Source organism: Pteropus vampyrus, unplaced genomic scaffold (assembly GCF_000151845.1).
Source record: "Pteropus vampyrus isolate Shadow unplaced genomic scaffold, Pvam_2.0 Scaffold97, whole genome shotgun sequence".
Taxonomy (NCBI): Eukaryota; Metazoa; Chordata; class Mammalia; order Chiroptera; family Pteropodidae; genus Pteropus; species Pteropus vampyrus.
The window spans coordinates 559120-572040 of NW_011888878.1; the positions used below are offsets into that span (position 1 = coordinate 559120).

Sequence of the window (12921 nt, forward strand, 5' to 3'; positions counted from 1 at the left end):
TTAACATAAAAACTTTAAAACATTAAAAAATTAATATATTGACAAATAAAATATAAAATATAAGTAATAAAAATAAATTAATGCCAGTTATTTTACAATTTGTAGAATCAACAAAATTTCAAAGCATGGACACTTATGCTCATTTATTTATGTATATTTAAAAATTGTAAATATACATAATGTGTAATGTGTAATGGATTTGAAATATGTGAATCTGTGTTCAATACTTGGTTTTGTTATTTACAAACTTTTTTTTAAATAAAAGATGGAACTCGAAATGGAAATATTCCAATTTTATCTATTTGATTAGTTTGTAATTTTAATCGAAGATAAAACCTGTGAGTAAATCACTTTTGCAGATAAACTGCACAATTCAATAAAGATCACTAAAATAATTGAAAAAACCAATTATTGAAAAGTAGAAGGAAATTTTAGAATTATTTTATATTAGTGGTTCTCAAAGTGTGGTACCTTGACCAGCAGCATCAGCATTACCAGAGGACTTGTTGGATAAGAAAATGTTACTCTCTATCCCAGCCGATTGTTTCAGAAACTCTGGGGGAGGGGCCTAGCAATCCATACTTTAATAAGCTTCTCAGATGATTCCAACATGTGTTTAATATGAGAATCCTTGATCTAGGTCATCTAGGCGAGTGTTTGATGGGTCATTAGTATGGTTTGAGAATTAGAACCAAAATTGATGATTGAAATTGATGATGCACAAATCAGATAACTTCTTTCTCTGCCTTCTAGAAAAGTGATGACCATTGGGCAGTGTGGTGTTATACAAATAATTTGAATTTTGAAGTGTGAAAATTTAGTTTCAATTTGCAACTTTAAATTTGCAAGTCATTTAAGTACTTTGAGCCATGGTTTCTAATATATAAAATGTGGATAATAAATAGCCTCCCCTCAACTCAGTCTTATAGAGTCGTGATCAAATGCAGACATGCACAGGAGAGCAATTTTTAAATTATTCAGTGCTATGCAAATGCTACTTTCATATCATCATTACTATCAGTATGATTGCAATTCTCAAAACTTACCCTTCTCACCTCCCCTTCTTTGCCTCATTAAAATTTAATTACCTCTTGAATTTTAAGTTTTGTAAAGTAGAGATATTTTTGAAAAAAAAAGAAATTGGGGAATTTAAAATAAGAAAATAAACCAAAACCAGAGTTCTTGTAATTTCTTTTATATATGAAATGAGAGATATGGATTTTTTCTTTGTTTCATACATAATCTTTTAAGTCTTTAACCCACAGTATAAAATGAGTCAATAGCACACTTCAGTGTACCCTGGTAATAATAATGCATTTGGAACGTTAAGTGTCAAATTTCCCTCACAGATTTCAAAAATTGTTTTACATTTTTCAGGTTTAACCTCTCTTGACACCAGTGAACTTAAGGCTTGTAATTGAAGGATAAGTGAGCAAAAAAGCAGTTCAAGTGATAATATATCCATTTCAATTCCTATTTTCTGGACGGAGACCTTTTATGCTAAGTTCATGTGAGAATAAATTTTTATGACAAAATTATAACCCTCACATAGATTTTACTCAGGCAGACTGAGATCTGTCCTGGAATAATGGATTTTGTGACAATGAAATGCAAGAGAGTCTCCCAAAAGCTTTGCCTAAGGAATTTCTGACAGTAGCCTATATGCTGCTGAGATTTTCAAGATGCTATTATGACTCATTTCTACTCATTATAGAAAAATGGCTTGGTATTTTAATCATGAAATACAATTGTGTTGAAAAGGAGTAAGATGTGTAAAGGCATAATCTTTGAAATATTGCCATGTATTCATATTAGCTGCACTATTTAGTAAATGATATTGCTTTTAATGTGGTTTTACATAATAAAACCTTCTAATTTGGAAGGTCGCATATATTTGTTACTCCTAATTTGAGTTCCACTCAGAATTTTCTGCATGTCACTAGTTGAATAAAAAGGAGGTATCTTCTTCAACCAGAGGTAATCTGAACTTCATATAATTCTCAATAAATTTTTTCTTTTCTAAGTGGTAAAAATACTGCTTCTTCTCTCATTTCAATGGGTTAATTTTTTTGAGGGAAAATATGTAAAATTGCTTCCAAATATTGTAACATGTGCAGGCACAAATGTCATAGCATCTATAAGAGCCACATTTTTCTTCTTTTTTCCTCTCAGCTTTATTGGGATATAATTGATTTAATTGTGTAATTTAAAGTGTACAACCTGATTGTTTGATACACGTATATGTTGTGAAATGATTATCACAGTAGAGTTAACACCTTTATCACCTCACGTAATTACCTTCCTGTGTGCATGTGTGCGCACATGTGCTTATTGAGAACATTTAAGATTTACTCTCAGCAACTTTCAGGTTATGTAATTCCCAACATCCATCCATTTGGAATGACTAAAGTAATTTTAAGGTTTTTGCGAGAATAAGTTGCTAGGGGAGAACCTAATATGAACAGAGAGAATTTGTGTAGTCTCAGTAATCTGTTGTAAGTTTCTCTGGGAATTACTTGGTTATTTTTTTCATTTAAAGAAAATCAGTCATAGATGTTTGTCTTAAATGAGAAACAGACTCTTGGTTAATAAGCATGTTTGCTTAGCTAATGAGCACTTATGTAGTTTATAGAAACTATCCAATGTGTAGGATGTGAGGTGGGTATCTCTGATAAGACATTTTAAAATCAGTTTGGAGTCATAATGCCCATTGGAAACTCAAATTTATTTGCATTAGTAAAAAAAATCAGTAAGATGTTTTATTTTTCTCATCTGAAAATGGAAATATGTGTCTCAGCCACTAGACCATACCAGAAAAAATTTCAAAATATAAAACAACGTCCTGGACATGGTTCCATAGTATAGCGGTTAGCGTGTCTGCTTTACACGCAGAAGGTGCTGGGTTCACATCTCAGTGGAGTTATGGTTCATGGTCTACAGCCATGCCATCCTGAACAAGCCTGATGTCTGATCTGGGAAGCTAACAGGGTCAGGCTTGGTTAGTACTTGGATGGGAGACCACCTAGGAAGACCAGGTGCTATAGGCATAAAAAAAAAAAAAAGTTCCTTGAGTGAATTTTGTAGTAAGAAAACTAGAAGAGGAATAATGATTTAGAAGAATATTGTAAGAGACAGCATAATTTGTAACTTGGGCACAAAATTCTTTTACAGATAAATGAGAAATGATGAGGGAAGAATCACAGCACTGAGTACTCAAACTTTCCAATAAGTATAATTAATTTTAGTATTGAATTTTAACACTTTTTCATATGTTTATTTTCACAGTATATATGAAGTCAAAGAAGCAACATACCCTGAGATATCATGCAAATGCTATTCGATTAATGGTCTTGTTAGGATTTTTTATTTTTATCCACTCAAATCATATTTCTCTGATTGAGAAAACAAATATTAAATTACATAATAGCTTAATATGATGTTATGTAAAAATTTTGTGTTCTTTATAAACTGAATAAAGGATGAACCAAAATGATATTCAGTAATTGAGATTATTCCCAATTATCCTTTCATCTCCTCTATCTATAAACCCAATGGAATTAGAAATATTAATGTAAATTTTAAGGATAGAATTTCTTTCAGTTCTTTCTCAGTTGAGTAAGTGAGTATGAATGAGTATATAATTCCCATGTGACATATTTAATGGAACAAATTTACATTCTCATGTTCTGAGCCAGTTTTGAATGCTAAATATTTAAGTATAGATATATTTTTTATAAGGGACAACTTAATCTCATAACCACAGTTTTGTCTTTTACTTTCTTGACTGTCATTTTCCCCTCTTCCACTTATAAAGCAATTTTTTTAGTTCGTATTGGTTTTTCCCATACAATTTTGCATGTGAAACTTTCACCTACCTCATAACTATCAAAAACACTATCACCTTGCAGATTTGATAGCACTCTTTCTTTTACAGGCCCCTAAAGGATTCAAGAGGACTGTCCCAGATTATTTGTTGACCTGCTTTCTCTGGATCTTTCAGGATCCTCAAAAATTTTATCCAGAGTGTTCTGAAAAGGAAGTTTATAGGAAGTCAAGAAACTTTCTACTTGTCCATCGAATTCTGGTGAGGCATCTGTGTTCTGGATTTCTAGAATTTTGACACCACTGTCACATAATGAGGTATTGAAGAATTAAGGTTGGGAAAAGGTATTTTATAACACTCTTCTTAAATAATAGGATTATAGATGACATAAAGGTATTAAGATACTCTGATTGCCCTTGGTCAACATGAGTTTCTCTTTTCGACTTGTACTAGATTTTCAGGCTTCCTTTCTTTTCTTTTTTTCTTTCTTTCTTTTTTAAATTAAATTTATTGGGGTAACATTGGTTAATAAAATTATATAGGTTTCAAGTGTACAATTCAATAATACGTCATACGTATATTGCGTTGTATGTTCTCCACCCAAAGTTAAATTTCTTTCTGTCACCATATATTTGACCCCCTTTACACTTATCTACCTCTCTGCCTCTCTCCTTTTCTCTGGTAACTACTAAACTCGTAGACAACAGGCTTCTTTTCTATTTATTATGAGGGCACAGCTCGCAGCTGACCAAATTGTCTTGGCTGTGTCTGTAACTGCCAAGAGATGTTTTGGCAGGTAGTTTCCTCTGATTATGGCAGGTGAAATTAAACTCTTTTGAATTTAATGTACACTATGTTGATGGGAACTGGTCATTTAAAGCACTATGACTCACTCCTGTAGGAACCACTTTATTTCCTGATAGCACATCTTTTTGCTATTGTGCAGATGTAAACAATGCCTACTCATATTTAAAGATACACATGTGTAGGCAAAATATGTTTTTGAAAGTTAAAGATATTCTTGCTTATTATTAATGCTAATAGAGGACTGTAGAGAATATAGTTTATAAAAAACAGAAGATGAATTTTGGAATGCATTTTATTTTTATTATATTAGCACATTAAATGATGAAGCCACATGGTGAAAATCTGGTTCTGGAGAAACTGAGGGTTCTCATATCTTTCCTGTGACCCACTGAATATCACCTTGCAAAATATCCAAAATAATACTTTGTGCTGGCTTGAACTTTACTTGGAGCAAAGAAAGGTAGTTAAAAGCTTTCATTTAAAGCTATTTGATAAGGTGCCACTGAGAGTAAATAAAAACCAAAAGAAATAAAAGGACTTAAATGAGCAAGAGTCAGGTGAAGTGGAAGCTTTATCTAGGGATAATTGAAGATGGACTTTCTGGAAATAGGCACAAAGAAGGATTACTTGGCTTATTCCAAACAGAGGACAGTTCTTTAGGAAGTATGCTTGAGGATATACTTGGCAATAAATTTGACAGCTAGCATGGTCTCTTTACAGGTTGGCTTTATCTGTGATTCTGGAAGAAGAAAGCCAAATTCGCCTTTATCTTGGAGCTCAAAGGCAAATGTATGTTTGATGCCCAGGTTGGATGCCCAGTTTGTAAGCCCAGTCTAAAGAAGAACCTGATATTGGGTCTGTAAAACATAAGCAATAAATATTTAATTAGAAACAATGCTAATGTTTTCCTCGAAATGGAAATTCACTGGAGTTAAATTAGCTATAAAAATAATTATATGTACAGTTAATTACAGTAATGAATGGGGGAGTGGTCTGCATACTATAGAGGGTAGAGTAAAATATAATCATGGCATTGGAACACTCTAGCATTTTAAATATATGCTGCATTTTCATACTTACATTTTCCTTAGGTCAATACTCTAAATTGAGTTTGTTTCCTGGGAACACACTGTCACAGATGGAGATGATCTGAGCAAGTGCAAGCAGCTGAGAAAATCAAATGAAGAGGGGTCACTGGTCATCGAAAACCCACCAAGGAAAACTATGTTTACAAACTATGCAAAGTTCTATTCTTTCTATTTCTATTCAGGTCTATTTCTATTCATATTGCTTGGATAAACTCTTATAGTTAAAAGACCAAGAAAGCATAAATCAGATATATCAAGGAGGTATTTAATCCCCTAATTCAACTTCTCCATGTCAATTTTTATGAAATTTTATGAAGAATGTCATTATTTGATAAAAGATTGAAATTATAAACACGTGAAGAGTTTATATATATAAGATTTATATAAATGCATATAAATACATAAATCTGAATTTATGTATATTTTGCTTTACATAATAGAAAAACTTTTTTGTGTGTACCTGAAATTATTTATGTTCCAGGACAAGTATTGAGTTTAATTGACGTTAATATTTTAGGTTTGAAAGATGAGAATTCAAAGCTGTGATGAAGAAAGAGAAAAGGAATATTTTGGTAGAAAGAGATAAGGTTGGCTCTTAAGTTAACCAACAGATATTTCTTAAATCTTTAATATGTACAATGCACTTGGGTGGTTTAGGGTGCAAATGTGAAGAAGATGCTATTGGTGTATTTGGTAACTTACAAATTAGAGGAGAGAAGTCAAAGATGCAAACCAATAGAGACAGGGCAGAAATGGAAGCACCAGAAGTGAGGTACGATACCTTAAAAGATTTTAAAGAAAAAAGAGATTATGCTCAAATACCACTTTCATGATGGAGGTGGTATTTGCGGAGAACCTTGAAGAAAGGCTAGTACTTTCTTCCAGATGGAGATGGAAGAAAGGCCATCTGGACAGTGAACTACAAGGATGGGAAATCATGGAGGTGTTTTCAGGGGCCCATGAGATCCAGATAGACTGGAGCAAACAGAGCAGCGACAGTTTGTAGGCAAAACTCAGAAAACCTGATATATCAGGACAAGGTGTTTTGTTCAGCAGGTAATAAGAGTCATTTCAGTGCTGTATTTAGGATGGTTAATCTGGATTGGGAAGAGTAGAGACCAGTTAGGAGGTATTATGAAATAAAAACCTGAACTAGTGTAGGCTCACTATGCTGGGAGTAGAACTGAGAGCTTGATGTAAGAAATATTGGAATGAAAGTCATAGAATTTGATAAAAATAATTGAGATTTCAATTTAGGTGGGTTAAAAAAATCTACATTATTAACAGAAACTGAAACTCAGAGAGTTTTGCTCATCTTTTTTCATTTTTTTTCCTCTTCAGATTAAATGAATTCTATTGTTTAATCTTTGAATTCACTGATTCTTCTCTCTTTCATATTCATTCTACTATTGAGCCACTCTAGTGAGTTTTTTAAAAATGTTTAAGTTATTGTTGTTTTTTTTTAGTTCTCTAATTCTACTTGTTTCTTTTTCATCTTACATTTCCTTGGTGAAATTTTCTGTTTTCATTTGTTTTAAGGCTATCTGTAATTGCTTATTAAAGCATTTTTACAATGATGACTTTGACATCTTTGTTAGATAATTCCAACATCTAAATCATCATGTCGGTGCTGGCATGCTCGTCTTTCTTCATTTAAGCTGTGACTTTTCTCACGTTTGCTATAACAAGTGATTTTTGATTGTATCCTGGATATTTTAGCTATTATGTTAAATCTTAAATCTTAACTCAAATCTTTTTTAGCAGCAGTCACCCTGTTTAAGTTTAGCATGCAGGCCCTGGTCTTCTATTGTGACTTATAGTTCTAATGACAATATAATTTTCAGAGCCTTTGCATTGATGTTTTGATTCGGTTGGTTCACCTAGTGCAGTGGGGGTCTCACTGATTCCTGTAGGTAACTGCTGCATGGGATAAAAGTGGTTTCCTAGCTGGGCTACTTGGTATTTCTAGGTGGCAAAAGCAGGCTCCAGCTAAGGAAGTTAGAGAGCACTTCCTGATGAGGAAAGGAGAAGAAGAGGAAGGTCCTGAACAGAGAACCTTATGAAGTATCTGTATATTGTATCTATTTTTTGGAAAAATGTCTACTTTTAGAAGCTGTCAGCAGAGACAGAGTGGAAAAGAAGGAGGAAGCAGACCAGGAGAGTTCAGTGTCAGGGAAGCCAAAGGAATGGCAAGAAGAAAAGATATCAACAGGGTCTAATGTTGCAGGGAGTTTGTGGAGCTTGTAAGCTGAGATAATCGTTCTGGCTTTAGTGATCAAGAAGGCTGCCATTTTTAGCTAGAGTTGGGTTTAAGTTCATTAGGAAAAAAGCACATAAGGGTAAGAGTTCAGTAGCAATGGGAGTAGGGTAAATAGAAATTGTCTTGCATGGTAATTTAAAGTGTGTTAGACATTTTAATAAGCTTGGCTAGTTTCTAGCAGTACCAGCTCTCCACTTGCAGTTCAATAAACTTGTGATTTCAAAGAGTTAAAGAGTATTGCTATTCCGTTTTGACAAATCCACTTCATGTAAAACTTCTCATTAAGATTAATAGTGGTGATTGAGAATATATGTAACGTGATTTTTCATAATTGTGTGTAACACATTTTCTCTTATGATACCACATTTTATGTCTTCAAAACCTTAAATTTACAAACCAAAACTATATTAAGGCATAAAATAAATGCAACATTGAAAGCTTTTACTTGTGAGAATACATTATTATAGAACTTAATTTGTTGAATATGCTACTTAGCCTTTTATTATTTACATCTGTACCCACAAAATATGTGTATATTTATAAAATATAATAACAATCACTTGCTAAATACGAGATACCCTTATAAGTGCTTTATGAGTGTTAACTCATTTTATCAATTCCTATCACAACCTTATGATTTAAGTTCTAATTGCTGTTTTACAGAAGAGGAAACCTAGACGTAGAGAGATTAAGTAATTTGCTCAAAGACATATAGCTAGTAAGTGGTTGAGTTGGAAATCAAACCCAGGCTGCCCGTCTTCAGAGTTTGTGCTATTAACCATTGTACTGTCCTACCTACTCTATGCTAATTTATAATTCTCCCAATAAAGAGTCTTCCTTGAGACAATTTGTTTTTGTTGACAATATTTTCTTAATATATCAATGCTAAAAATTTTTTGTACTCCTTTCAAGGTACATTAGATACAAGAAACTTATTGAAATACAATCCAAACAAGCCAAAATAAAACTGAACTGAACTAGGAATCTGGTTTCAGCCCAAAGGAATTCACATAAAGTGATGCTGGTGAATTAATATATGTTTTTAAAAAAATACTATTGATATACATTAAACATAATAACCTGCACTTTTATATCAATACTAAGTGAAAATTCTATTTGAAGCAAGAGCTGAAGCTAGAAATATATGGTGATAAATTGGAACATTTTCTCTGCACTTCTGTTGTTCCTTAATATAATCTCACTTCAATATCTCATAGTATGTAGATATTGGGTGTTGTAAGCTACAAATTCAAGGTCTTGATTTTCTCTTTTTCAAAATAGAGTAAAAAACAGTACAGGTTGAGAAATAAGAGCAGATCTAACAATTTTGATGTGTGGGGAAGGCAATAAGAAAGGCACTTTGAACTTAACTTTTTGATTCATGATGCAACTCACAGATGGATAATAGTAATGATACAAGAGACCTGGTTCCTATTAATTTAATTAACTATTCTTGTTAACCAGGTACTATGTTTAGTTACTTCTAAGATGGTAAAAGATTGGATATGCTGTCAATGTGTAAATGTTAACATTTCACAATCTTTAACACATCAATTTTTGTACCATCTAAATATTTCTGCTTTGTGGCAAAGTGCTTGGTATACCATTTGACTGTGGTCTGGAATGAGATTTTTGTTCCTATTCTGTCCTAAAGTGATAAAATCTTTCTATATATTAATTTTACAGTCTATTTTTTTTTTTTCTGGAGATTGGAGATCTCTCCACAGCCTGGGTTTTAAAAACGCTCCCTCAGATTTTTTCTTCTGTCTCTATCAAATCAAAGAGAGAAAATACTGGCAAGTACTGGATACTTTCTCCAAATTCTGGGACTTGTTAAGTAATGATCAGGGTATTGGAATGACTAAATTTTAATCGTGGGATGCCCTTATTTTCCATTTTTACCAAGTCAAAAACTTTACTACCCCTTACTTATGAATGTTTAACATTACATCAGATACTTTATTAAAGCAGTCACTCCTAAAAATTTTGAGCATCTATCAAGCTGCTACAGCCCTGTATGGAAGAGGCAATTCTTTCTATATCTGAATTCCTTAAAAATCATTTTAATATAATTAAAACGTTTAAAATACTGGTGCAAAGTTGTACAGAATAGTAATTCCTCTTTTCCCTATTCTCTCATTTTGAAAGTGACACACGATGGCATGGACCTATGGTATATTTGTCTATCTGCTCCTCCCAGTTACAATATGACTCCTTGAGAGCAGTTATTGTGTCCTAAATCTCACTTATCTCTCAAAGCTCCAAAGTGCTGGGATATTACATCAATGCTCCATAAATGTATTGCTCATTGAATGATTGTAATGCAATGCCATGCATAGCTCTAGTATGCTCATAATTTGCACATATATATATATGCAAATATACATTGCATATATAAATATGGAAAGTTGAGAGTAACAATTCTTTGATTGTCTAATTGCCATTTGCAGAATTTGTTTCTGTTTAGAACCCTTTGTTCTGCCAAGAATATCTGTGTGTTTTTCCTGCCTCTGTTTAGAACCCTTTGTTTTTACTGCCAAGAATATCTGTGTGTTTTTCCTACTTGAGATATAAGAGTTGCTCTTTCATCATATCTGGATGGTTTATTTGGCCAGGTTATTTCTCAGTATCCACTAAGTAGGCTGCCATTCTAAACTGGTGTTCTAGTCTGTTCTCTTGTTCTTTACTTTTCTCACTGTTGACTGCTCATGTAGCTGGGTATATAATCTGTTTTCAAATCTTGTTGTAACCACTTGTATGTATAATGAATTCCTGTCATGGCTATGTTGCAGTAAGATCTGTTTAGATGCTGGCAGTTGGCTGTGTCATTGTATTTTCTCTTCAGCCCTTTGATAATAACTGGTTAATAGGTGATTGCTGATGAATATTCTCTAGGAATGAGACGTGTTTGATTTTTTTCAGTCATTTTTCCAATTCCACTAAAGGAGCCTCCAATAAGTAGGCTCTAGAAGTTGTATGTGATAACTCTGGCATTTTCAAATTTCATGGCAATTGCTGAGGGTGTAGACTTTTAGTTCCAAGTTTACGCTTTTAGCTTAGGTTAAAGAAGTGCTTTATAAGGTGTGGCCAGGTAAAGTTATTGCAAGGAATCCATATATTCATATGCACAAATTATAAAATTTTAATCCACAAATTCTAAAAGTATAATGGAAATAAGCATATGTGTTTGGTGGTAGTGGATAGTTGATGAAATGCAGTCTTCATGCTAAAAATATTGGATGTTAAGGCTTTAGAGAGTAAAGCAGGCTAAACCAAGTCAAGTTTTGTGCTTTTAATCCACATTCACTCTTTTTGGATAAGTCAGGACACCTGCACTGTGCTAGAGATTATGTGTGTGAAAGGAGACCTGCAGTATCATCCTTGCTTTTGAGAAATTAAGTTTTGTTAACGAGTTAAGGTTTTGTAAGTGGTTTCACTGGCAATTTTCTGTAAAGTTTGGGGCTAAGAACTGAAGCTCGGAAATGGTATGGAGAAAAGGAGATTTTTACTAAAGTTATTTCCAAACTGACATCAGTGGGATCTAGCTACAAAAGCAGAAATGATCTCACTTCCCAGGGTCTGAATCAGTGATCTTTAGTGAAAACCAAATTAATTTATTTTCATTGTCTGAAAATAGGAAAGCATGATTATTTTAGCTTCAAAAACCAAATGGAAAAGCAATATGCACAGTCATCAAGATCATGGGCTTTGGTTTTTGTTAAAACCTGGGAACGAATCCAAGTTTACCTAGTTACGGTTACTGCCCATGTTATAGGGTGTCGTGAGGATTAATTGAGATTGTGAAAATCAAGGGCTAAGCACAGTGCCTGACTTGTAAGAAATTTAAGTAATTCAAATACACACAAAGATGGAGAAAGTCTGAAAATAGTGAAGAATAAGAAGTGGTGTTGAGACATTAAAAACAACAGAACTAGAACCCTATGACCTTCTGTCCCAATCCATCCTGTAAATTTCACTTGAACACAATAGGAAGAGTCTGGTGAGAAAGACAGGGAACTGGCTTTATATAGTCAAAGTGGCTGAAACTTGGCCTACACATTTTCTCACCAGAGGCTTGCATGAGGACAAGACCAAGAAAGTAAAAATTTCATTAAAATTAATTCATTTTAAAAAAAGAGTATCAACTTTGTACCAACTAATTCTTATTAATTCTTCTGAGGATAAAGTGGTAGTAGTGGTGATGGGGAACAGGAAGGTGGATAAATTAAACTGTAAATCTGTCTTGATTTAATAACTTCTGTTGACCTTGTAACCTTCTAAAAAGTTTAGTATAACTTGTTTCTAGAAGAATCTTATCTCTCCAAAGGGTGGAATCTGTCTCCTAGATTCACATATAATTCAAAATTGCCTGTTAAAACTGAAGCTTAAATTAGCAATTCCAGAAATTCTAATTTTAATTTACAAATTCTGTAATTTTCTTTAATATTTAAAAAAAAAAGAATTAGGAAAAAAACTTACAAATTGTGGATGCTGTTGGGCCGTAGATGTAGAGGGTTTCATAACGAGTTGATAAAATATTGGTGCCGATCTTTGCAACTTTGGCCTGGAGAGAAAGGGAAGTTAGGAATAATAGGATACTATATAAATGACATTAATTTACTGGGGATTGAGAAAAGTCAGTTTTACTGGTTATATGCCATTTGATCTAAATAAAATAAATAGTTAAATGAGAAATTTATTTTCAGTAAGATATTGTCATTGTGAAGACTTCTAAATGTGAAATCAGTTATCTACAGTAATGGTTTATCTCATTTTGTTTCTACACTTTCTTTTTTCTCTCTCTTTCTTCCCTACCTCCCACTCTCTTTTTTCTCTCTTCTTCCCTTCTATCCTTCCTTTTAAAAAACATGTCTTCTTCCTCTCAGATTTTTTTCTGGCTTCAGATTTTTGTCTCCTCCAAGTCAGTTGCTCCTTTGTTCCTT

General features: G+C 33.1%; 1 protein-coding gene across 1 annotated transcript in view; it reads right to left on the bottom strand.

Annotated features, from left to right (window-relative positions):
* Positions 1-5286: 5286 nt before the first annotated feature.
* Positions 5287-12921, bottom strand: part of CPA3 (carboxypeptidase A3) — a 25133-nt gene continuing 17498 nt past the window's right edge. The window contains 3 exon segments of the mRNA XM_011364481.2: positions 5287-5439; positions 5441-5487; positions 12458-12542. Of these exon segments, the coding sequence (XP_011362783.2) occupies positions 5287-5439; positions 5441-5487; positions 12458-12542 (285 nt within the window).